This window comes from Nelusetta ayraudi, unplaced genomic scaffold (genome assembly GCF_046127955.1).
Source record: "Nelusetta ayraudi isolate G7.1 ecotype Tasmania unplaced genomic scaffold, CSIRO-AGI_Nayr_v1 ptg000083l, whole genome shotgun sequence".
NCBI lineage: Eukaryota > Metazoa > Chordata > Actinopteri > Tetraodontiformes > Monacanthidae > Nelusetta > Nelusetta ayraudi.
Window position 1 is genome coordinate 1,549,195 of NW_027466133.1, and position 26,076 is coordinate 1,575,270.

Consider the following 26,076-nt stretch of genomic DNA (forward strand, 5'->3'; position numbering starts at 1 on the left):
GACCAAAGCTACACTGAAGATTTTTTTTTTTTTTTTTTTAATTGGGACGACAAAGAATAAAGAAACTGATGGCACGTTTTAACCTCGGAAGGCAGCGGGGGGGAGAATCCCTGCCGGAGGAGCGACGTCACATCAAGGAAAGAATCAAAGCAGAGCAGACGGTTCAGTGGGGGGGCGCAGGGGGTTGGCTGAGGGATGGGAGGGGCGGGGGGGGGGGGGGTGTAGCAACCTTGAAATTATCAGCAAAGTCAAATTTAAATACCCCCCTGAATCTGGGAGGAAAGAGAAACAGACGCGCCGTCACTCCGTCTCTCCACGCTGCACTGATTTGAGAGCAACGGACTGGGAGGGAGGGGCGGGGGGGACGAATTAAAACAGGAAGCTTCCACGTGGATGAAGGAGACGGAGGGGGTCATTTCTTCTCTCGCTTTCAGGTTCAGTGACAGGATAATTACGAAGACCAAGGCGAGGGGCGGAGGCGGTGCGTTCAGGGCCGAAAAGGATTTGCGTTCGTTCGGGCCTCCGTCCTGAACTTGAACCGGCCGGGCCGGAGCCTGATGGCTTCACGAAAAATACTGCAAGAACACAAATTCCACAAGCTGCTAGTTAAAATAAATATATATATAAAAATAACTGTATCTGTTCCCCTGCTAAAATAACAGAAACCAAACTCTGCCATTACCCAAACCAGAAAAATGTTGCAGGCCTGAGCAGGAAATCTCCTGCGCTGGCCAGTTGCACCGTCGGCTTTTTAAAAATACCGTGCGGATCAGGCGCTCAGCCGGTGATGTCACTCCAGCTACGGCCCCGCCCACAAAAGCTTCTACCAAAAATGTAAAATGACCCATCGTTGGCTTTTTGTGTTCCAATTCTAACAACGTCCACTGGTGGAAAGTAGAGCAACGGAGGTCTCTTCTTCCCCTGTGCCCCCCCCCCAGTCTGCAATTGTGCCCAGTGACAACACCATCAGCTTCCTTTGGTGCTGTGATTAAAAAAATAATGAAGTCAGAACATGATTATAAGGTTCCACTGCTTTCATCGATTTTTTTCTCTACTTGGCAGGGGTGGATCAAAAAGTGACATTTTTTATTACTTCCTACTTCCTGTGCAACTGACAGTGACACGTTCTGATTGGCCAACAAAGCGGGACTTTGATATGATCTTCTGAACAACCCATCTTTGTCTTTTGTCTTCGTCGACCTTCTCTCACGAACTTGAGCGCGATTCGCTGAATCTTTGACGCCGCCCTTTGAAGAGCTTGACGAGGCCGCCGCCCCCTCCCAGCACCGCGCCACACCCACCGCCGCCGGCCCCCCGGAGGTGAGAGGGGGAACACTCAGGTGGGCGTCGCACACCGGGAGTTGGGTGGGTGGAGGGATTAGCATAAAAGTCACAGGCACAAAGACGCGAATGATGAATTGCGGCGGTGAAATGAAGACTTCCCAGGCTGGCGAGTCCAGCCGAGGGGGCGTCGGCCAGCCAGTCTTTGGCCGACGCCCCCCTGGGACGACATTCAAGCTCTGTCATCTCTGGCATCCACTGCACCTCCAAACTGGCTTTTCTCTTGGGAGCCGCAGCTTTCTTACACCCTCGATCAACAGCTGGGCAGCACGGCGAGGGTTAGGGGAACACACACACACACACACACACACACACACACACACACACACTAGTGCTGGACTTTCCCATGCACTGTTCAGTGCAGTCTGCAGGGGGGTAACCTCCGCTGGCCCCTGGGCCCCCAGGCCTTGGGCCCCTGGCCCAGAGGCTGTGTCTTCATCCCCTGCTGGGACACTCAATGCACTGTGTGTGTGTTTGTGTGAGTGTGTGTGTCTGTGTTAATAGCCAATCTCAGGGGGGGTTCCTGTCATTCAGCCATTCAGCCACCAGCCTCCACGTCACAGGCCGCCGGCCTCTCTCGCCCTGGGCGAGTCATCTGTCTTGGAAAGCTCTCTCTCTCTCTCTCTCTCAAACCTCTTTAATTCCCTAATGCTCTATTTTCCTTTTTTTATTTCCGATAAAGTCTCTGTCTTAGTAAATATGACATCCTGGCTACTTTTCTTTTCTTCTTCTCTTCTGAGTCATGGTTTCTTGTCCAAACCAAATGACTTGTTTGTCCCGTCCTGTCCTGTCCATGGATGTATTATAAGAACTGGATACCTGACAGGCAATATGGCAGCTAGCCGATTTTTCCCAGTGGTCACTCGAGGTACTGCAGCAAAAACATTTTCCCCCATAGACCGCAATACAAAAATAATCGCTTTTAAAACGGCTGACAGGACGACTGTGACCTGAAACGCGATTCAGAGCAAATCTAGTTTATTCCCAGCGTGACGTCACGATGTCGTACCTGCTGCTGTGTCTCAGCTCGTTCGTGTCAGTAAGTGACGTTCTCCAGAATCGTTCTGACTGACCAAACAGATCATGTGAGTTACAGAGGCATTATGGGAAGTTGACATTACTGTGCATGCTGGATATGGGCCCATTAATGCGGAAGTGAAAAACCTTTTCAGTGTATGCGCTGGATTAGCAACGACTGCGCCGCCATCTCGGAGTCTGGGGCGCTGGTCCAGTCCCAAGGCTTGTTTTTTATGGTTTTAATGTTTTTCCCCCATTTGCTGGTCGTCTACTGCAGAGACAGTTGAAAGCATTCCTCTCCCTCTCTCTCTTTCAACCACTGCTTACTTAATAACGCTCCCAATAAAGTCGACAACAAGGCCGACATCCACCCCCCCTCCCGTCCCCTCCACCATCACCACCAGTCTGATGAATGGGACCATCAGGCATCCCAGCTGCCCCGGAGGTGAGCAGGCTGCCCCTGGCCGGGCAGCTGAACCCGACTCCAGCCAGAGGGAGGAAGTGGAGCGGAGAAGTGGGCGGAGCCGGACCGGCGTGCCAGAACTCACGCCAGGCGAGGCTTGGACGGAACAGAAGCGGTGGAAATATGGAGGAACATAGGGTGGGCTGGCGGAGGCGGAGGGGTGCAGGATGAGCAGACACGGTTTGCTGAGCTCAGGATTTTTTACTTCCCAAAAAACAGCGGCTCTGTAATTTTCATAGTTTCTCGCAGTTTTTTTTTTCCTTACACGGTGACACGACTGGGAGCCCACAGGAAAGAAAAAAGAAAACGGAGCCCTGCAGCATTGCCGCACGGCGACGTGCATAATTCACAGCCGTCACGGTGGGCTGGTGTCGCTCCGTGAATTTGCTACGACTCGCAGGTTTGAGCATGCGACGGGGGCAGATGGGGGGCCGGCGACGACGACGAGGCCGCGGTATGAATTCTTAATCCCACGCGAACAAACAACCGGGAGTCGCACACGCATTAATCTGCGCGGCCGCCCTCATGAATTGAAGAACAGCCGCGATGAGCCGAGCAGCCGGAGGTGCGGCTGGCTAGCTAGCTAGCTCGTCGGCAGCTGTCAGCGGGATAAAAAATAAAAGCCGTGACGGGCATCAATTACTGGCAGGCTCACCTTGTTGTTTCCCCCGCTGCGCTGCCCGTCATAATTATTGACTGGGGCCAAATGAACAGCGCGGCTCAGGCCGTCCTGGTCTTGCCAGGCTGCTAGCCGTGCCCTCGATTCATTACGCCGCCGTCTCCCCGTGTAGCCCCGCGTCCGGAGCTGCGGCGCAGATTGCGCGGAAAAGCAAAACCGGTGGAAGAAACAAAAGGCGGCTGAGAGGAGAGGGGGAAAAAAACAGAAAGGCTGCATGTTTCCCTGCCGCCCATTAATCTCGACGCGGCAGAGGAAGAGGAAGACGTCCAGGATGAGAAAATGTTACTCAACTGGGACCGTGCATCAAGGCGGCGAGGAGACATATGGCTCAGGCAAAGAGGTGTTGTATCTACATTCACAACACCATTTTTCTTAATCTGAGTTTCCGGGGAGAGAGCAGCTGAGATTTACAGGCGGATAGTTTTTTTTTTTCTTTCTTTCTCCCCTCGCTGGGCTCTTCAGAAAAGCGTGAGCTTTGATTTTTTTTTTTTTTTTTTTTGCGGTGGAGTTGCTGATATATTCCCCCAGCAGCCACTGGGTTAGCCGCTTCCCTACCTGTTTAAAAAAAAAAATCTTTCATCTCCGTCCAGCTCGCGCTCTCTCTCTCTCTCTCTCTCTCTCTCTCTCTCCCTCTCTCTCTCTCTTGGCCGCCCGTCGCACCACCAGCACTTGCCACCGGGGATAATCTTTATTTCCGTGCCGGAGCAAACATTTTTATACATGCAAAACAGGCTCTCTTGGCCGCCGCAGACCTGAGAGTGAAGCGGAGCGTCTCGGGCCGGGCCTCGCCGCCCTCGGAGTGAAGCACAGCTGTGTTGAATATTCTCCTTCACTCGTCGGTTCATTCCGGGGTGATGTGATGCCCAGTCAGCCCCCGAGGACGCTCAGCGGTAAACAGGACGAACTATCAAAGCCCAAACACCTCCGTCAGAGAGACTCGAGCATGAGGCCGCCACCGCTGCAGCTAGCTAGCTAGCTAGGCGGGCTAAAACTCTGCTGAACTTCGGCTGCCGCGGACTCGCCTCGCTGAGAAAATCCGATTCCCCCGACGTCGTCGTCAGCGTGGAAGCGGCGGGATTGTATTTCCACAATTACCGTAATCACTATACTTTGGGAGGCAATGGCTGCAGCTAACCCTGTTATCAAGCCGGGCGCAAATGGACTTTTACGTCAGGCGGCAACTTCTGCAGGATACGAGCCGACCCGGGGCATCTCAACGCGTACCGCAGTGGCTAAAAAAAAAATCAACAGTTTTCCAGGCAAATTTTCCTCTGACGGATCATAAACCGACCACCAAAGTTACAAAATGATTCAAGTTGGGTCAATAATCAGGGCGTAGATCATTTATGGGGCGGAGCCATTGCATCTTTATCATATTTCTTGCTCTTGTACTAAAAGCCAGTGTGTGTGTGTGTGAGAGAGAGGGAGAGAGTGAGTGAGAGACAGACGTGTTTGCTAAAAGTCGAGCAGCAGCACTGTGGACATGCAGGCCAGACTGAGAGACGCCGACAGGAAGTGCACCGCAGTCCGGAGCCCATGGAGGCGCCGGTGGTGCCGTTCCCCGGATTTCCCAGCAGAACCAGTTACATTTGCATTGTACATTACTTTGAACGCGGTGCGACAAGACGGCGAGAGAGGACGACTCGCACCGGCGCCTCACAGCCAGGAGGTTGTGGGTTTGGTTCCCTCTCGGGAGCCGTTGTTGTCGAGTTTGGAAGACTTCACGCATGGATTCAGCTCCTCTGGTCACACGGGCCGCGATTCTGCAAGGGGTGGTGTTTAAGTCCGGGAAGAAGTCAGAGGAGACAAAGTCCAGCGACCACAAGCGAGAGGGGGCGAGAGAGAGAGGGAGAGAGAGAGAGAGAGAGAAAGAGAGAGAGAGAGAGAGAGAGCGCTCCTCTGTCCTTCCCTAAATCCTGATAATCAGCCAGCGTCCAGTGAAATGGTGTATGACTAACGACCCAAAGCCTCAGCGCCCGGGTCGCCGCCGCCGCTCTATTATCTCGTTAAGTAGTGCAAGCGGCCGCCGCCGAGGTCAGATCTTCACCTCTGTCCAGTCGCGCCAGCCTCAATAAACCTCCAGGCAGGGGGGAGCGGCGAGGGTGAGAGCCACGTAATGACGGGCGAGTGTGCGTCATTGCCTCGGCTAACGCTAATTAGCAGCGCTAGCCGTCCAGAGTAAACACGGGAAGAGCCGTCGCTGACGTGCAGCTGTGTCGAGGTGGCGCGTATGTGTGTGTGTGTGTGTGTGTGTGTGTGGAGGGAGTGGGCATGGGGCAGGGGGGTGCTTCTCACACTCAATCCTTTTCAAATTGACGAGAGGAAAACACGTTTGATGTAAAAGGTCGACTTTTTTTTCACATGCAAGCCGCTGAAAAGTGGCGAGCGAGAGGAGAAGGGAGGAACGCATTTTCGGAAAAAAAAATACAAAACAAGAAACGGCTCGGAAACACTGACTCCATGTGTGCGTTTCTCACGCAGCCGGCCATGTTTAGCTCAATATGTCAGAGAAATTAGCCATGATGTCAACGACGGATGTAGACTTCAAATAATAAAAAAAAAAGAAAACTTGCAACAGACGAGCGTTTCAACGTCATCTGGGACTCACTTGGTTTTACAGCGCAGGGCTGACAGTTTAACCACAGTCGTCGTGACACAGGATACATTTAAAGAGGCTCCGAAAGGCTCCGGTTTGCTTTCATGTTGGGAAAATGACAATAAAAAAAAAAAAGACAGAAAGACACAGAGGGCCGGAACAGAACCTCCCCTCTCTCACCCTGAAGAAAGAAAAACAACCAAGGAGGGACTTTGCTTGGGAATTAGCGAGGAAACAAAAGAGTACAAGAGGGCACTTCATGTTAAAAAAAAATAAAAATAAAAATCCGCTATCTTATGCGCCCCTGCGGGCCGACCCGGGCTCCTCACTGTGCTCGGCACCAATATCCTTTTATTTCTCTGGTGTTTACAATGTAATTTCAGCCGAGGGCTTAACAAGATCTCTGCGCTCGCCCGGTTCTGCTGGGAACAACACGCAACGATCGGCGCTCCTCAACTCTTCCACCTTTTACTCCCACTGTCCCCACTCGTCTTTTCTTCTTCTTCGTGTTGCCTTTTTCCTTTTTTTTGGTTGCAGGTATAAAAAAACGGAAAAAAAAAACATGTAGAACAAGAAGAAGAAGAAGAAGAAAAAGTGGCACTTTGGCATGAATGGGAAATAAACGCTGCAAAACTCTTTGTGCATGTGTGTGTGTGTGTGTGTGTGTGTGTGTGTGTGTGTGTGTGTGTGTGTGTGTGTGTGTGTGTGTGTGTTCCCTTGTCCGGCTCCACAGAGGTGGATGAATTCCGTGAAAGGCCACATTGTTGATGTCAAGGCCAGTCAGCATCAAAGGGCTGATTCAGGTTGTAGCAGCAGAGGAGGAGTGGGGGGGGTGTCACTCACTCTATATTTTTTCCCTTCTCTCTCTCCCTTTTTCTCCGTTGCTCACACACACACTCACTCACACTTTTTCAACTTTTCCACTCGGCCCCTCCCTCCCTCAGCACCCCCCTCCGAAAAAAAAAACATCATGCTTTACGGTTCCTCCTCATATCCAAAGAACAATATTTGGAGTCAGTGTGCGTTAACCCAGAGAGAGGTCGGGTGGGGCGGAGGAGGGGGGGCGGCGGCGACATGATTCACAGTGCATGTGTGTGTGTGTATGTGTGTGTTGGAGTGATCCATCCCCCCTTTCCTTCCCCGCCGACCTCCACTTGACTCATCATTCATTCATGGTTAGCGTGTCGGTCCGGAGGAGAAAGAGGAGAAAAAAAATAAAAATCTCGGTTGTGCTGCTGGTGTTTTTCTTTTCATTTTTCCACTCCGCTCCGCCGTAACTCAACCGCGGGCCCGATGACAGCGCCCGGCGTCCCGTTCCGACTCGGGAGGGGAGAAAAAAGCGGAGAGTTTATCGAGCTTTCATCAAGTCAGACGAAAGGTTTTTTTGTTTTGTTTTTTTTTTACTTTTTTTTGTCAAAAAGTAAAAAAAACAGTCAAGTTTCGACACCTGGAGCTGTGCCACCATGTCAGGATGGGACTTAACCAGCTTTAATAACCAGCTTTAATGAGCTTAATTAGAAAATCCATGCCGTCCCCATGGCGACGCCTCAACCCCGCCGAACCCGCCGCGACTTTCCCACTGGATTAATGCGGCTAATGTCAGCGAGACGCGACAGTGGGAAACATAGCGGCGGGACCTGAGGAGGCGGGACTGACTGGAGCGTGTATATTGGAGGGGAGGGGTCGGGGAGGAGGCTGGCAGTGGAGAACAGCAGGACGAGTCGTCACCTCTGTGCTGTTATTCGCGCTGCAGTGATAATTGTGCGTCTCCCAACATAAACGCCTCCTCGCCGGGCTGCTGCGCCGTCAACTTTACACACACACGGTACCGACGCGACACGGCAAGTGAATTCAGCGCCCCCTTTAATTTCACCCGTCACTTTTTGCCACCGAGAAAGAAAAAAAAGGAAGAAAAAAAAAAGCCCCTCCCCCCCGGCAGCTGCCGCGTCGTTTGATCTCCTGCGACTCCTCTTCCTTCCTTCAGCGGAAGGTGACCGAGGCCACAGCGGCGGCGACCTTTTCCGATAAAGCCTCGCTCGCTCGCCCCCCCCCTCTCAGTCTTCCTCTGAGCAGGAGACGGCATATCTGATGACTTCCTTCCCTGACAACCTGACAAGTCCACCCGGAGGGATCCTTCCCCAACTAACCTCCACCCCCCCCACCCCCCACCCCCCGCCACACACACACCTGAACACACACCAGTGCTCTCAGGTGCAGGATGGTGTCATCAGGTGAGGAGGCGGGACCTCACCGTGACATTTTACTTAAAAGTTGAGGCAGACAGTTGAAAAGTGTCACTTTGGACCTCGAACTCCATTTCCCACAATCGACTTAAAAAAAAAATCAATGCAACGCAACTGCAGCTACAGCTTGAGGGCAACCCTAAAGGTGAGAGTACCTTCACCATGTTGAGTTCGTATTTGTTATTCGCTGGCTGATCAGAGCCGAAGAGGGCCAATCAGGGAGGCCGACACGATGTCCTCCACTTTGACCGTCCCCCGGCCTGATTCTCTCACCGCTGTGATGAACCTACTCCTCTTCCTCCTCCTCCCAGCCCTTCCCAGGGTGCTTTGTGATGTCCCGCTGCAGTCTGGGTCTCATCATTATAAATCAGGCAGTTTGGAGGGCAATAAAACTTTTAAGGAGCTTCTCCTCCCCGGGTTCGGAGCCCAGAGCCTCGGCTGGTTGCTAACAACGGCGACGCTCTGCGAAAGCAACACAACTGCAAAACTCTCCCCCTTCATCTTCGTCATCATCATCATCCTCCCCCTGTTGCTTCCTGGCAAGCTGACCTCATTTGGATGCTTCTTCTTGCCTCGCATCGGTCAAGGAGGATTTGGAGGAGGCGGCCGCGGGGTTTGGGCGGGGCTGCGGGTGACAAGGCTGGTGTAAACTCCTCTTATCACTGTGTGTTCTGCAGCAGCCGCGGGGGGTGGGGTGGGGGGGTACTGGCAACACTACAACTGTCACGTCAGACTCTGAGTGCGTGTGTGTGTGTGTTGGAGGGAACGTTGGGTACGCAAAGGGCAAAAACACAAATACAAACACACACAGTGGGAGTCCCCAGAAAGACGCTGATTAGAAGGTTTCCAACAACGGCTTTAAGAAGAGAAGATGCCCCCCTCCTCTATTTCTATGCACACACACACACACAAGTGCCAAAACGCAGTTGCACACACGTACGCAGGCCGTGATTTCATTTGGTGTCGGAGGCCTTGAGGGACGGAGGGCTGCAGCTCGCTCGCCCGTCCTCTCTCTCCCTCTCCCTCTCTCCCTCTCTCTGTTCTGCTGCTCCACCCTCCGGGCTCCGGGCCCGGGCGCAGGCGGCGATTAACAACAATAGGCAGAGTGTGCGCGAGTGTGTAAGTGTGTGTAGGGCCCGATCATTAGTGCGGCCGACTTGGTGTAATACAATTACGGAGGCTGCAGAGAAACTGCTAATGTGCACGCGGGCAGCTCCGTCATATGGATCAGGTATTGAGTTTTCCTGCGCTTAATTCACTTTCCAGCACACACACACACACACACACACACACACACACACACACACACACACACACACACACAGAGAGACAGAGCAGGCGGTGCATTAGTTAGATTAGAGTCGGGGAGGGAAAGGGTATGGGGGGGGGGGTTCGGTCTACCGCCGAGGCCGGACCAGATTTGTTTAGTGGTGGCTGTCAATTACAAGGCTAACCCCCCTCTGCACTAAATGGCCGAGCATCCAGCAGACGGCAGGAGGGGGACAAAAAAAATTGAAAAAAGAAAAAGAAACCCGAAAACCCAGGAGACAAAAGGCAGACGTGATTGGTCAAGACACGGCCATTTGCTGCAGAGGATAACTAGCGGCACTGCGGCGAGGTAAACAATGGTTGGTGATCCTGCACCAATAACACAGAGTGCAGAGGGAGCCGGGGAAGAAGGGCAGCGGGACCATCAGTCAGATTAGCAGAGCCGCGCTCGCCACCGGGAGGAGGCCGTGATGGGAGGAGGCGGAGGCAGGGCAAGTTGGCCGACTACTTAAAAGTATGAGATGGAGGGAAAAACATGATTCGATTTTTGCCTACTTTGGTATTAAAAAAGAAAAAAAGAGGGAGGAGGGGAAGGAGAGAGGGAGCTGCAATCGCTTCAAAAGGTCCCGACCAGCAATCAGATCAGATTTGACCGTAAAAGAGGGAGTTTGACGAAGAAGATGGTGTATTTTTTATTCTTTTACTACTCATCAGTGGACTGCAGCCTTGGGCAAATTATGCAAAACATGAGCTGGATTGTTTCATGGATTTTTTTTTTGTTTGATTGTGCAAACTTTCTGAAAGTCGTAAGTTCAAAACACAGCGTGCGTTAAGACATTTTTCTTTTCTTAGTTCATTCTGTTTTAGTTATTTTAAATGCAATATTCCAATGGACATTCTAGATGGTGTGTTTTCTTTAGCTCAACTTGGACACATGGAAGGAAGCAATAAGAAGTGAACAAAGAGGAATCAGTTAAAGGGTCGTTGGAACAACATCGACTCGCACAGCGGCTCTTTATCTCCAGTAGCCACACGGACCGCCTCCCCTCCGTGTAAACACGCGGCAGCTGAGCTCGTCGTAACAGTATCACCAAAGTGAGATGGGTGAGTTTTAGGAAGCGGGTGGTGGTGGTGGGGGGGGGGGGTTGGGAGGGAATTGAATTAAAACGCCCCGCTCGACTCTCGGGAGACCACCCAGACGCGGTCGCATGGATTTTTCTGCGAGTCGCGCTGCGGCAAATCATCTTTGAAAAGGCCTTTTCACACAAACTCGCTTTGTCGGTTCGTTTTCTTGCCTGCGACGCCACACAGATTTTTTTTTTTTCAATGTTTTTTCAAAGTCAACAGAGGAGGAGGGACGGGGGGGCCGGATGTGATGGAGGGAGGGAGGTGCCAACAGACAGCAGCTCCTGGTGGCGACACACCCCTCAGAGTCACGAGCTGCGTTTCCATGACAGTTTTACTCAAAATAGAAGCGATACTTCTAAAATGTTGACAAAGTACAATTGCGATTTGCAGGCATTTCCATTGAATGGTGTGAAGCACATAAGCCGGAACTGAAGTGATCTGGTCACGTGACCCCGTACATGACGTCCAGTAACGTGTAAATGCAAAACAAAGTGTTTCCATGACACTTTTGCGATATTCCTCTGTATCGATACGTCTGAAAAACCGCCTCATGAGAGCGCAAAGACCTTCTATATTATATATATTATATTATATATTATATATATTATATAATATTTGAGAAGTTTGTATCTCCATTACCAGTTTTTTTATTGCGATATTTAGGTTTTGCGCGATTCTAAGGGCAATGGAGACGCATGTGGCCGCTCTTGACCCCCCCTGACTCTGTTCGAGGAGCAGGCCGACGACTCCACACGCCGGCCAGATTCCCGACAGCTTCTACGCCTGCTGCTGCTGCTGTGTTGTGTCGAGCTCTTATTAAAACAAACCTACGAGGAAGGAGAGAGCGAGGAAGGGAGGGTAAAAAGAAAAGAAAAGCACAGAGCCTCTCGTGCCTTCGCCCGGCGGCTCAGTCCACAAGCCGCAAATAACTGCCAACAAGAGAGATGGCGCTCAAAACCCAAACCAGGTTGCGCTGCGTGTGTAGTTGTTCCCGCAGAAAAAGCAACACAATGTGGTTCGGATTACCGCATAAATTCCCCCAGAAATTGCACACACACACACACAAAAAAGAAAGGGAAGTGGTGAAAGGAGGAGAAGGGGGGGGTGTGGGTGCATGTACGAGTCGGCACCGTCTCAAAGCCGGCCCGACCGGCCGATCCGCAAGACGCAAGGCTGCTCCTCACACGACGCTGGTTTTTATTTCCGCCAACAATGAAACAGCACAAAGGAGCCCCGGAATAGACGAGGCTTGATGTGTGAGAGGCTCAGCGGAGGAAGAGGAAGAGGAAGAAGAAGAGGAAGAGGAGGAGGAGGAGGAAGAGGAAGACGCACTGTGGCCCTCGTCACCATGTCATCTCGTTCATATGTCCATAAAAATAAAGCAAATAGAAACGTGGCTTCGGATAAAGAGTTGCACAAGTTTCCCTGCAGGAGCCACAAGCAGGAGGTTGATGATGGGGGGCGGGGCCTAGGTGAGGTGAGGGTGAGGCGGTGGGGGGCTGGTTGGGGGTTGCCCCACTCCATCCCTCTCCACCCGACAGATCGGTTTACCTCACATCAGCCTAAAAGAAGGGGCGGGGGTGGGGTGAACAACGGCACCCCCTCGACCCCCAGCGTCTGAATTATGGCTTCCCGCCGCACACGCTGCTCCAGCCCAGCGTACCTGCAGCGGCACGCCGGCCGACACGGCGGATCAGCTTACAGCCGCAGCTGGCGGAGGGAGCCTCGCCGCAGCAGCGCCCCGCGCTGGAGGTCACGGTTTTATCGAGGTCTGGAAGCGGAGAAACAAGCGCCGTGCGTCGCCTCGGCCCAGTTTCCAAGCGGGGGATCTCGTTCCCACCTCCGCTTTTCTCCTCGGCGGCGGAGCGAGAGGAGGAGGAGGAATAAAAACAGAACAACTCGTGATGTCTTCTTCTCCTCCTTTTTCTTCTTCTGATGATTGTGCTCGGCATGATGACAACGCAAGATAAAAGAGACAGAAATCTCAACTTTTAATGCGAAACCCTGGAAGTCTGGAGTGCTTTTTAAACCACGCATCTAATAATCTGCTAATCTGTTAGCATGAGCGGCCGTGGACGAGGACGAGGACGAGGACGTTCGTCTGCACTCATGAGACTAAAAGGGGCCCAATTTAGACGCGCAAGACTTTCAATCCTCAACTCGACATTTTGGGAGCGCTCGTCATCCCAACAAACATGCATAATTCAACCAAACACACAGCTGGAAGCCTCCCCGAATGCTCCAACTAGCGCCACCCCCCCTCCTTGCGAAAATGCATCATCCTCCATTTTTCCGCTTTCATCCGTCGGCATCCGCCGAGGATCACGAGGAGGGTTTGGGGTTCCGAGTCCAGCCCTTTTTCATGTAGCGGCAGCGTGTAGGACACGCCGAGACACTTTGAGCTCATTAATAATTCTGACATTTGCGGCGGCGGCTGTCACAAATCCACCTCCCGCCCGCCGTTCATTACCGAGGACGGCGGCGGCGGGAATTAATGACGGCGGCGCAGTGGAACGGCCTCATTTGGCACTTCTCAAACTTCCCCTGCTCTCGCTACACTTTGACTTCTCGGGGCACAAATTGCACGACGGCCGAGTCTCTCTCTCCCCCTCTCTCCCTCTCCCCCTCTCTCCCTCTCGCTCTCTCTCTGCTTCTTCTTCTTCTCCTTTTTTTTAAAAAAACATGTTGGGAGTCATAAAGTAAAGCCTTTCGCTGTGGGGCTTCTGTCTGGGCCCCATTTAAATGAGAGCCATTGAGCTTGGCCCAGTTAAAGACTGTCTGCCAGTACTTAGGTCACCGGGGACTGATCATGGAGATACGGCACACACACACACACCCACAAATACACACAAACACATACACACACACGCTGTACAAACACAGGAAAGTGCTGACACCCAACAGCAAATCTCCAGTTGCAGCCCATTACCGGAGTCACAGCAACAAAGAGTGGAACCAGGAGAAGGAGGTCACGCAGTGGGGTGTTTGGGTTGCCGGGAGTTTGGCTGCAGCCGTCGCGGCAGCGGCAGCGCCGGCACATTCATTTTGCCCCCCCTCCACCCCAATCCCCCCCAACCCCACTTCTTTTTTTGTCCTCTAAAACTTTTCTGGGCCTCCGACTGTGTGGCAACAACAAAAAAGAAGCAACTTCTCGCCGCGGCCGATGCTGATGAATTCCACGGTGTTTTGCCGGGACTTGTACAAAGTAATTAGAGCCCCCCACCCCAAAAAAAAAAAAAACAGCCATTCATCACAAAGCCTGCGAAACAGAGGAGTGTGACTTCAGCGGCCGCGTTTCTCAAATAACAACCCCCGCCCCCCCCCCATCATCCTGTTGACTGGAGGTGTGAGGTCGCAGGCAGTCGAGGGGCTTCGGTGGCGTTTCTGCATCATGAGGCTTTCAATTAGCACCTCGTTTAGCTCAGGGTGTTTTTTCTTTACACAACAACAACAACAATAACTTCACTGGGTCGGCACCCCGACACACACTTAATTCTGCCCTCTGGCGATGACCTGCTCTGTTTAAAAGTCCTCCCGGCGGCTCCGCAGATAACAGATGGAAGAAAAATGAGGCGAATTATGAGAAAGATTGATTTCCCGAGGATGAATGAATGGCCGGGTTGTTGCGGGCAGATTTATCAGAGGCAGACTTTCTCACACTAGCGGGCTGTTATTCAGAGAGCACTGTGTCTAGAGTGGGGTGGGGGTGGGGGGCGCTGGGAGGGAGCGGGGGTGCAGACAGCAAGCAAGAAAAACAGAGGCTGGATGTTACGGGTCTGAGGGGAGATGGCGATAAGGGGCGAAGGACAAATCTCCTTCCTGCTTTCCATTTAGAAAAGAAAAAAAAAATCAGCCCTCAAACGCGACGACATGAATCTATAGGTGGAAAACGCAGCCAAAGTCAAACAATCCTGCAGGTCCTCGGCGCAGACCGCCGTTCTTGTATTCCGCGAGAAGAACAAGAGGAGGCTTTGTCCTCTCAGCCGGCCCCGGGGCCCATCTCCGAGGAGCCCTAATGTAAACCAGAGGCCGCTCGCTCCTCCTCCTCCTCCTCCTCCTCCTCCTGTGGCATCTCAAGGCGGACGCAGGAATGGGGACAGAGAGAGGGCGGGGTGGGTGGTGGGGGGGTAAAGTAGAGGGGGCGGTCGGATGAAGTCAATCATTGGAGGCCCGTAAAAAAAAGGAAAATGGAGCGAGGAAAAATAAGACGGCACAAACATTTATATCTGCGGCCGGGATGCTGCTCGCAGGGCCGCAGCGACCGGCGCAGCTTCTGGAGGCTGAGACAGGAAACTGGGGACGGGGGACGGGGGGGGTCGAGTGGTGGTGGAGCGGGGGTCCCCCGCTATCCAGTTTCAGCCGCCACCGTCCGCTGACATGAGACCGCAGGCCTCCCGCAGCCAGACATGGAGTCGAGGCGGAGAAAGAGAGGGGGAAAAAAAAACTAACATCGTGACGAAATATATACATCAGCTGTGGTGCATGACGCAGACGTTGTGATGCAGGAGAGCTTCTGTACATTCGCTTCAGTCACATCGGCGAGTCGCCCCGGCGAGACTGCCGACTCGGGCCGCGGCGGCACTGAGCACAAGACGGCGGCAAAGCCCCGGATTAAAGGTTTAGCTTCGTCAATCAGAGTCGGAACGGCGGCGGCGGCGGGAAGAGATAGCGAGGAGAGGGAGAGAGAGAGAGAGAGAGAGAGAGAGAGAGAGAGGGAGAGAGAGAGACGGCTGGGGTGGGGGGGGAAGAAGACAACTTCAGGTGATTGCAAGAGCCTCGGAGAAGCAGGCGCCATGCGAGACGACTCAGGTGATGCGAGTGGCGGCCGGTGTCGTCATGCGTCACTGATGGGCTCGGCGTCCGTCAGACCCCGCAGGATTAGCCCGGATCAAAGGCGGCGGAGACGGCGGCGCCCGAAGAGCGTCGACGGGACGACGATGGCGATTTGAATTCAATTTGAAAATTCGGTTATTTTTGTCTCAAAACGCAAGCAGGCGCCCAGAGGATTTGCTTCGAGGTCAAACTGCGCCCTCTTTGTCTTTCGCAGCCGTCATTAAAACCTCATAATATAATGTAAAATTCTATGTATTCTTCCAATTGGTTTTCAATACAAGTTCCACCTGCAACATCCACCGGCCGCGTTGAAATAGTCAGTGACATCAAAAGCGGGGAAGCCAGAAGCGCGAAGATCCTCCTCTGATAAATCCGACACAACTGAGTCAGTCCTGGCTGTAGCTCCCGCCCCCTTCTCTCCTCCAGAGGCTGCCGATTGGTCGGCTCACATTCTAACTGGCTTCAGGTTGAAGCTCGGCCAGACAGACTAGCGGCAATTCCTCATCCATCCGGCTCTTACACATGCAAAAAAAAAAAAAGACAAAGGAAGCCGTAACATTTCGTTGCATTTGCATGCGGTTGCATTATCCCTGAGATTATTTTCGGCGCTCGGCTCCGGGATGCCTGAGAGAGACGCGGCGCGAATTGTTTACTTTCATTGTATTTGCCGACTGTTGCCGAGCCGAACCTCCACGGCTCACCTAATTAGGTGTGTTTAGTTACCTCTGAACAAAAACCCCACTGTTTCTTTTCCCAGCCTTTTGTGGAAAAGATAACAGCTGCGGCGGGAGCCAGAGAGGTATCGCAGCCTCTCATCGTCTAACAACAAAATAAGAGAGAGAAGGAAACAATAATAGAACAATAATTATTTTAGGGAGAAATTTAAACACCGAAAAATGTTTGCGCCGAGCCGCTCCTTGGCCCCGTCGACACGCAACAGCCGAGCTAATCCAGGATAATCTCACACCTGCACGCGGGGCATTGCTGGCCTAAATATTTTTTATTTATTTATTTATATATTTATTTTTGGAGACGCTTCCTTCATCTGCTGCCGTGGCAGCTCCGAAGCGCCTCCACCATGCTGCTCCTCGCCGTGACTGCAGGGGAGAACCGCTGAGAGGACGGCGTTCCCACTGATTCAGCCCTTTACAGATCATCAGCACTTTGAGAGGGTTTTTTTTTTTTTTTTTTTAAAGGGGGTGGGGGGTTTGCCTAAGAGAAACGGCGCTCCGCTCCCAAAAATCCACAGCCCCGCCCCCACTACCTGGCAAACCCCAGCATCTATTTGGCGCCGTAATCCTCTTTGCGAGGCAGGAAAAGGCGACGGCGGCGGTTCGGGACATTCGGCATTTGCTGCGTCCACAGATGATTACATCAGCTAAAGTGCCTCTAAACGCCGGTGATTAAGGTTTAAACCGTTTCACCGCGCCGTGTAAATACCTTATCGGCGCGAGGGGGTGGGGTTAGGTGGGAAGGGGGGGGGGGGTCGGATTTAGAGGGTGTGTCAGGACGGAGATCAAAGTAAAACAAGAGGTGGGGAGGGGGGGGGGATCAACTTGCTGGCAGTGTGAGAACACGTGCAGCATCCAGCAGCTTCCAGGTTGGTGGTGAACTTTTTCTTTTTTTTCTTTATTTTTTTAAAGACATTTTACAGCAGAATTTTGAAGTTCTTGGTCAGAGTTGAGCTGCTTTTGAATCACCCGTTTTGTTTCCAGGTGGTAAAAAATTAACAGAAAAGACTATGATGCTCCATTTTCTTATATTCTTTCTTTTTGGGCCTCTATTGTTGGAATTGCTGCGAACAATTGCCACAGTTGCCCACAAGTAGAAGAGTTTATTATCCCTTTAATTTGCTGCATTTCATTTAGCCACTTTTTTTTTGTTCATAAGTTCCTAATCTGCAGACTAGCAGACGAGCGTTTCATCGTTCAAAATTGACCAAACCAACTCTGCTATAATTCACAGTCTGCAGGTTCAATCTTCTTTATTTGGACTCCAGGTTGTTTTGCACCGTCAGACCTCTGAACTTCACGCCCGCCTCCTCCTCCTCTTTTATCATGAGCCGCTCTGGCTCTGATTTACCTGAGTTCTTTTTTTTTTTTTTTCTTTCTTTCTTTTTAAATGACAAGCCCCACACTGACATCCTGTTTTGGGAGCACACAAAAATGCAGGAGGACATTAGTGGTTGAGCACTGCGCAGTGCACGGTGGGGCTGGTTGGGGAGTCATAATGCCAAATTAGAGGGCAGCGGCGGCAGCAGAGGAGTGTGTACATGCGTGCACGCGCGGGCACGCTCGCACTCAGCGGCGCTCGTGCTGCATGAGAAGGGCCACTTAGCTGCTAATCACTCCTCTCTGGCCCCTCCGGCTCTGTCCTCCTCTTGACTCCTCCAACCCCGGAGCTTCTCCCACCGTCGTCTCTGATCTCCGATCATAAAATCCGCCGTGGTCGGATCGAGAGCCCCGGGGACGGCCGTCCACGCCCCCCTACCTCTCCCTCTCAGCCTGAGATCCTGTAATCACGGCGGGGGTTGGGCGGGTGGGGGTTTGGGGGGGGGGGGGGGGGGTCCTCTCAGCGGCCCTTGTGAGAGGCCTGCAAACCCTTCTGAATGACTGACTGCGGCTCTAATGCATCAGCCGCCTCCACTCTGAAGGGCCATTTTCTGGCAGAAGCCGCCATATCACAGGTTGGTTGGGGGGGGAAATCAGGTCGGTGCCATCAGGTTGGTTGCCATCATCATCGTCGTCATCGTCGCCGTCTTTACAGTCATTACCAGCCATCATATCAGAGTGGTATAATTGAACGCAGGGACCTTTCACACAATTATTTTCATTTGCTGCCCAAAAGCCTAAAAGACTTGCTCCAATGTGTCCAGGTAGTTCCTACCCCGGTGCACTCTGACTCTCACACACACTCACACACACTCACACACCATGAGTAGTGTGGAGACACAGGTCAGCTATTGTGCCTGGGGCCTGTCTGTCAGTCAAGTGCTGCTACTTGCTAATGGAGTGCTAATAGAAGTGAATGTCGGCCGCGGCGGCTCCCCTGCCTTTAGCAGAGAGTGTCACAGGCCGTGATTAATGGCAATCCCCCCCTCCCACCACACCTACCACCACCACCACCACCAACTCCTCTCCTCTTCCCTCCTTCTCTCCATCTCTGTCCTCACCCCACATCTTGCCAACACCCTTCCTTCTCTTTCCTCTCCCCTACCGCCGCCACCTTTTTTTTTTCTTTTTAGTCCTTACGCTCCTCACGTCTTCACCACAGCAGCGACTGTGCAAAAAAAAAGCAAGATGAAGAAGAAGAAGGAGAAGTGGGAGATGAATGAAGACCAGACCGGAAGCCGACCTCATTAAGGGACTCTTTTTCGAGAGAGAGAGAGAGAGAGAGAGAGACGACAGTAAAATAAACTGGGCGGGGGGGGGTATCTCGCCAGAGAGCGAACACGCAGAACAAACAGTCAAAATTTCTTGGGTAAACCGATCACATCTGGTGCGCGGCAACCGGCGAGAGCGGAGAAGCAGAGGAGCCCCGAACCATCGGGAGGCTTGTTTACGCCCAGATTATGTCCTCACCCCCACCCCCCGACCACCACCCCCACCCGCCCTCACTTGGGTTCCGAGCGTTTGATTGTTCTCCACCACTTTCTGCAAAGGCACACAATTACAGCGCGGCCACAAAAAAGGGGGAGAAAAAAAAATATGCACACAAAAAAATGCTGATTGCATTTATTCTGTTGTTGTTCGACTGGTTTCAGGGGTGGAGGGGGAAAAAATGCATTTAATCAGAGCTGAAAATTGAAAGACGCAAAAATGTGGAAAATACACAAGATAATGGCAACCAGGCCGCGGTGGGAAAGCCCGGAAACAACGCCGGGATTGTTTATAGAGGTGTAAATGAGCTCAATCGCCCGGCTCGTGTTTCAAATAATCAGAGGACGCTCCCTGAAGAGAAACCACAACCTTGCAGGTCCTTCTTTCATTTTTTTCCCTCTCTTTATTGTGTTTCTTCCAAACTACGGCGACGAAAACTGCGGGAACAACGGGAGGCGTCATCCGTCATTGGCCGCTGCTAAAAAATCTCCCCCGCCCCTCCCTGGCCTTCCCTCCCGCCTCCTAAAATAACTGCGCACATGTATATTTTCTGCCTGGGTAACAATAGTGGGAGAGCTTTAGGTGGAGCAGGCAAGGAAACCCAGCAGCCACTTTTCACAGTAATTATCACCTCCAGCAGCCCCTCCCCCACCCCACCCAACCCAGCCCGGCTCCGTCCAGCACTGTTTACTCGCTCCTCCACCTTCACCTGCACCTGCACCTCGGGGGGAAGCGTCTCCTCCAATCCTAATTTCCTCCTCCAATTAAAATAAAAAATAAAAAAGGTGCCCGACCATGAGCGCGCGGCGGACGGCAGGCCGCGGGAGGCGCCGCACACACAACGTCCCTCATTGTGCCATTTATTGAACGACGTCGGCGATGGTTGTAATGTTAGTGGCCCCCCGAGGAGCCAGTTGTCAGGCGGTCGGAGGGTGGTGGTGGTTGGGGGGGAGGATTGTTAGAATAATAACGATTGGAGCAACGGGGGCTTTTACCTGCGTCCTCAGGGGCGGCACTCAAAAAAGGCCGAGGAGACGTACGGCGTGGAAAAATAGCAACCGCTAACCGCTGGAAACGGTATGGAACAAATATGCCTCAACTGTTCACTAAAAAAAAAAAAAAAAAACAATCCTCTGGGGAGCAGATCGTCAGAGAGCTGAGGCAGGAGGAATAGGTGGAGGTGGTGGAAGCAGAGGAGGAGGAGGTGGTGGTGGTGAGGCACCGTGGAAAAACTGAACTCATCCCAGAAAGAGCCTGGAGTAGGTAGGAGGTGCCCACCAGCTAACAGGCACGTGCCACCAGCTGCGTTTCCATCACAGTTTTCCGCAAAATAAAAGCGAGTATTCTAAAATTTCGACAAAGCACAATTGGGATTTGCAGGTGTTTCCGTTTGACGAGAATCACGTCTGCTTTTGTTTGTTTACGTTTGTCTGCCGTCAAGACTGGTCGTTACATTTTTCTCATTGATTGCTTGCAAAAAATATTCCGTCTCCTCCTCCATCCAAACACAACGCGCCATTTTCACTTGAAGTGAACTGGTCACGTGACCCCGTACGTCACATCCGCTGACGTGTAAATGCGAAAAAAAAAAAAAAAGGGTTTCCATGACACTTATGCGATATACCTCTATATGTGTTTATACTTTGTTTATACTGTATACCTCTATAGGTGTTTTCTTGACCAGTTTTTTCTTGCGATATTTAGGTTTTGCGCTATTCCATGGGTAATAGAAACGCAGCCACTGCCAAGGCTCACTCAGGCTCTGGGAATTAAAAAGGAAAAGCTGCAAAATGGTTTTCTTTCATAAGAGAGGAGCTTCATTAAAAGACGCCGCAGCGTGATTGGACGACAGAGAAGACACGTTCAGGCTGCCCAAGAAGATAACGCACATAATTCCTCCTCCACGGGGACTAAAGAGAACCTTATATGGTTCCCTTTGTTTGGGAAGTAAGAGGCGGTTCCTCTGGTGCTCTTGACCTTTTGCCCGTTCATCTTAAAGACTGTGCGTCTTTAAGAAATATAAACTTTTATGACCTCATGAATATTAATGAGCCACTGAAGGCCCTCATCGCATCATCAAATGGAAAAGCAGCAACACAAAACAAACTTCGGCGAGTCGACAGACGGTGATTTAGTGATTTCAGCTGGAAAACAGTCAGCGCTGCTTAAAAATAAAAACCCTCAAACAGAAGCAAATGTGATGCATTACAACAGTGAGAAAGGCTTTTTCCATTCAAGTGGGGAAGAAAAATTTAATTCAGATTGGCACCAAAAAAAAAGACTGGAAACCCATTGTCTCTTTTTGCAGCACTTGCAGGATGTTTTTATACAAAAAAAGAATCTCGACATCCTTTATCAGCGTTTAAAAGCAACACGTTCACAGACACGGGCAATGCACACACACACACGCACCCGCACATACACACACACACACACACACACACACACACACACACACACACACACACACACACACACACACACACACACACACACACACACACACACACACACACACACACATCTCTGCTGCCAGGCTCCGACTCCGGCACTACATCTGTTCTTTCCTCCAATCAGGCTGCTGTCACTGAGCTCTCTGCTGCCTTTTTGGCCCGGCAGCTCGCAGCTTATATCTGCCTCGACCTGTCTCCTTTGTCAAGAGTTCAGCAGGTTAATGAGCGCTCTCATTCCCCCACACCGCCGCCACTCAACTCCACTCTGCCGCCTGCCTGCCTGCCTGCCTGCCTGCCTGCCTGCCTGCCTGCCTGCCTGCCTGCAGATGGGAGTCGAGCGAGTCAAAGTCAGAAGGGGAGTAAAAATAAATTGTACAAGTCACGCAAAAAACGCTGCAGCTGAGGAAGGGCCATGACGGCCGCCGCCTGAACGCATCGTGATTCCTCAACGTTACTGACAACAGCGCCTCCTACTGTGTCTAATCTTGTTCCTTTCAAGGTCCCATGCCATGTAAAATGTTATAAAGGTGTTGTTGTTTTTTTTAACCATGTACTGTATATTCTTCTGGCCTGTTGAATTTCCCAGAAATGGCAAAGGTCCATCCTGCACTGGCTTTGCTGGCTCTTCTTTTCAAAAAGTGTCACAAATTATGACATCACAAAGGGCTCACCTAGCAATAACATTCCGAGGATAGCGACCACACACCAACCCCGCCTTCTGCCTCCACCTCCACCCACAAACTTGGAGGGCCCAACATTGATTTTTTTTTTTTTTTTTGCAGGAGGCTGTAAACAGAGGGCTAAATGTAAATATAAGCCTACGCCACCGGAGCTCCGGGCCGCGCCTGTGAAAACGGGTGCAACCCGACATCTCCAATTCAACTGGAACCTGACATTTCTTTTTTTTTTTTTTTTTTTTTTTTTAAAAGGTTCGTCACTGATGAGTCTCGGCTTAATGAGCTCCCTCGTTTTCCCCGCAGCTCCACTCGGCTCTGCCTGCCGGCAGATGGAACGGGGAGCGAGTCAAAGTCACACAAGTCGGATGAAAAGAGAACGCGCACACAGACACACACACACAACCAAAAAATAAAAAGCACGGCACTATCGACGATCCCCCTCCAACATTTGCGATGCAGGTTGGAAGGAGCGGAGATGAAGGACGAGCCGTCGTTCTGCAGCCATTTGACACACACACACACACACACACACACACACACACACACACACACACACACAGTGTGTCGAGCTCATCAGCACCCCCACCCCACCCCACTTAAAATAGCAGGGTCCATTAATTAGTCCCCAACCATGTTCTCCCGCTGTATTGACTTCTTAATGGACAGAAAAGGACCTTGTTCGTATTCCCACCCAGGCAATGACACGCAGAAGCCTGATGGTGGTAGTGGTTGGGGGCTGGTTCGAGGGCGGGGGGGCATTATGTCATCTCCCCCCCACTTCTGGAGGAAACCAGATCTCTCTCTCTCTCTCTCTCTCTCTCTCTATTAACTATGTAGGAGCAAAAACGCTGCTCGGCGGCAGCGGCGTCCAGATGAGGTCGTCTTCCACACGCACCTGGTGTGTGCCTGGGCCTCCCTTCCTTCCTTCTTTCCTTCTTTCCTTCCTTCCTTCCTTCCTTCCTTCTTGCTTGTGCAAACAAAACAGAGAAGCTTAAAAAAAGCTCTGCGAAAGTGAAAAACCTGCAGCCGTCTCCACGGCAGCGGGAGAGACCACCTACCCTCGCTAGTACACACACCTACACACACCTACACACACAAACAGACTCCTTCGGCACCTGACACACACCCAACATTCACCCTTTCCACCGCCTCCTCTTTGCTTTTGTCCCACTCAGCGAAGAATAACAGAGAAAAATCGTCTTCTTCAGGTGTTTTTGTGTCGCTCATCAAGGAGCTTCAACACAAACGCGCCTGAACAGCAGCCAGGAGGCTCCAGGCGCTCAGGGGAGCGAGAACCTCACACTTGGACCTCCGTCATGCCATACGTTCTTTAAAGATTTTCTTCTTCCACCAGCGTGTTTAAAATTTTTAAAGAGTCTCAGCATCTTCAGCTCCCTCCCGCTTCCCCAGACTACATCTCCGACTTTAACTGCTCGTCGTGATTAGAGGAAGACAAAAAAGAAAATCATAATCTTCAACATCTTGTATTAAAAGGCAAAAATCAAAGCGATAGTTCTTTTTTGTTAATTCTTGTTATTCTGCAACGAACTGAGCGCTGCGAGGAGACTCGAGCGGAGGATCAGTCGGCCCACTGATCTCCCACATCAGCCTTTATTTGGATCTAATTTGGGTTCTATTAATTAGAGGAAGGAATCGACTGTTATTTTTATTTTAGACCCGACTGCCGTGATTTTTTATTTATTTTTTAATTATTATTCCTGCTCTGAAGATTAGACCACTCTCGTCGTGTCAGAATGGATTTAAGGAGAAGCTGGAACAGAGCAGCAGCAGCATGAAGGGTGTCAGAATGTGTTTTTTGGGGGGAAGAAGTTCAACAGCACTTTTTAGAGTCAAAACTACATGAGGGGGTTGAGACTGGGGGCCTTTCTTGCTTTCACACAGATTTCAGTCCCATTTCAAGCACCAATCAGCCAGAACAGATAATTAAATAAGATGGGCAAAGTGAAATAACGCAGACTTTATTGCATTTTTGTGGCTGAACTCAGCTCTTGAGCGCCATCCCATCTCCGACCCTGCTGCAGCACCAACGGACTTTTACACAAGTTTGCGCGTAAAAGGGAAAAAAAAAAAAAAAAAAAAAGACCCGGCAAGCAGAAAAGAGGAGAACTTTTCCTTACCTTCAGCCGCTCGGACGCGCAGCAGCGGGACGAGGAGAAGCCAGCACAACACGGTCAGCATCGCGGCAGAAGATCCGGGCAGCCTCGCTCCGCTCCTTCTCCGTCACTGTGTGCACCGCAGCCCCACGACCAGGGAGTCAAACTCCGCGCTGAGGAAAGTCCCGAGTCACTCGGGGAGGAGGAAGAGGAAGACGAAGAGTGCGCTCCTCAGGGACGGTCGGTCAGGTTTGACGTGCGGCGAAAGTGGGGCTTCTTAAAAGAAAAAAAAGAAAAGGAAAAAAAGCAAAGCAAAGCAAAACAGAAGAACGCAGTCCAAAATAAATACACCTTGCACGAGGGAGGAAGATTAAAAAAAAACAAACAAAAAAAAACACAAAAATCAATCCAGTTCTGCGAATGTCCCAGAAAAGAAAATCAGGTCAAAGTGTCCCAGTTCAGTTCAGAAGAGTGGAGGCGCGTGCATCGCCGTCAAGCACGAGGGTGCTGCGTTGAAATCCGCTCGCGTTCCTCCGCAAAGGTGCGCCACTGTTACCTGCAGCCTCGAACACTCTCGGCGTCTCGCGGCAGCAAAAACAAAATTATGCACAAGTCCCGACAGAGACACAGACAGAGAGAGAGAAACACAGAGTGAAGTCCTGCCTGCTGCCTTCACCGCCGCACCTATCAACCGTCAGCCGTAGACCAGTGTGGGTGTGTTGAGTGTGAGTGCGTGTCTCGGTGTGTCGATGTGCGTTGCTCGTGCGCCCTCGCCTCGCGCTCCACTGACTGAAGGGAGCCGGAGCTGCGGGGCCACCTTCTCTCACTCCAGCCAATCCAAAGGAGCGCTACGACGGCGCTGCAACAAAACCTGGCCCGGATGAGGCGGAGGAGGAACGGACGCGCCCGCCGCCTCAGCCGCCGCTTCGTCGTCATCCATCAAGATGATGATTAATGGCAAGTGTGCGCGTCGGCGTGGGTGCCAATCTCCCCCCACTCCCCCAACCCCAAACTCACGTTGACTTATGTGTGTAGGTTAGGGTGAAAACAATAGTGTAATAAATCAGCTTTATGAGAAACGCTTGTCTGTGGTGACCTGCGTGTATTCTAATCCTACCCGTGTTACATCAGGGGATGAATAAATAAGTGATGAATACATGATGAAATGACAATATAGATAAGTCTTACGTTGCACAGTTATCATAGGGAAGCATTTAGGTCCAGTATAAATCCAGAATTGCTCCTGTTGTACTAAAATCCACTTTACCTGCTTGGTAACAATGTCAGTAAAAAAAATAAATAAAACAAATCACCCTTTATCAAAATCAATGATGTGCTTTTCAAAGTGGCTGCCATCAAAATCAAAAGTCCTCCGACATCTATCGTTCATCCGTCATCTTTCACATCAGCTTTTTGTCGGGGGGGTTTTCTTCGCTAAAAAACAAAAGTCCACCTGTTCCTCTTTAGCTCTCTATGCCTTTGAGAGTGCTAGGAAAATCGGCCCTTTGTGATGTCACAAAGGGAATTGACCAGACACACATCAGAGAAGAGTTGAGTTTAGTACCTATTAAAAGGTGCCACAAGCAATCGGCTACTTTGGACTAGGCTGTAAACATGGGGCTAAAACGCTATTTTTCTGGAGGGTTTTTTTTTTTGGGGGGGGG

The 26,076-nt window shown here is 51.4% G+C and overlaps 1 protein-coding gene across 2 annotated transcripts in view; it reads right to left on the reverse strand.

Annotated features, from left to right (window-relative positions):
• Window positions 1-25,204, reverse strand: part of unc5cb (unc-5 netrin receptor Cb) — a 108,826-nt gene extending 83,622 nt beyond the window's left edge. For both annotated transcript variants that reach the window (XM_076044879.1, XM_076044878.1), the window contains exon 1: window positions 24,437-25,204. In XM_076044879.1, coding sequence (XP_075900994.1) covers window positions 24,437-24,497 — 61 coding nt within the window. In that variant the 5' untranslated portion in view covers window positions 24,498-25,204. The remainder of the gene's footprint in view (window positions 1-24,436) is intronic.
• Window positions 25,205-26,076: the final 872 nt, after the last annotated feature.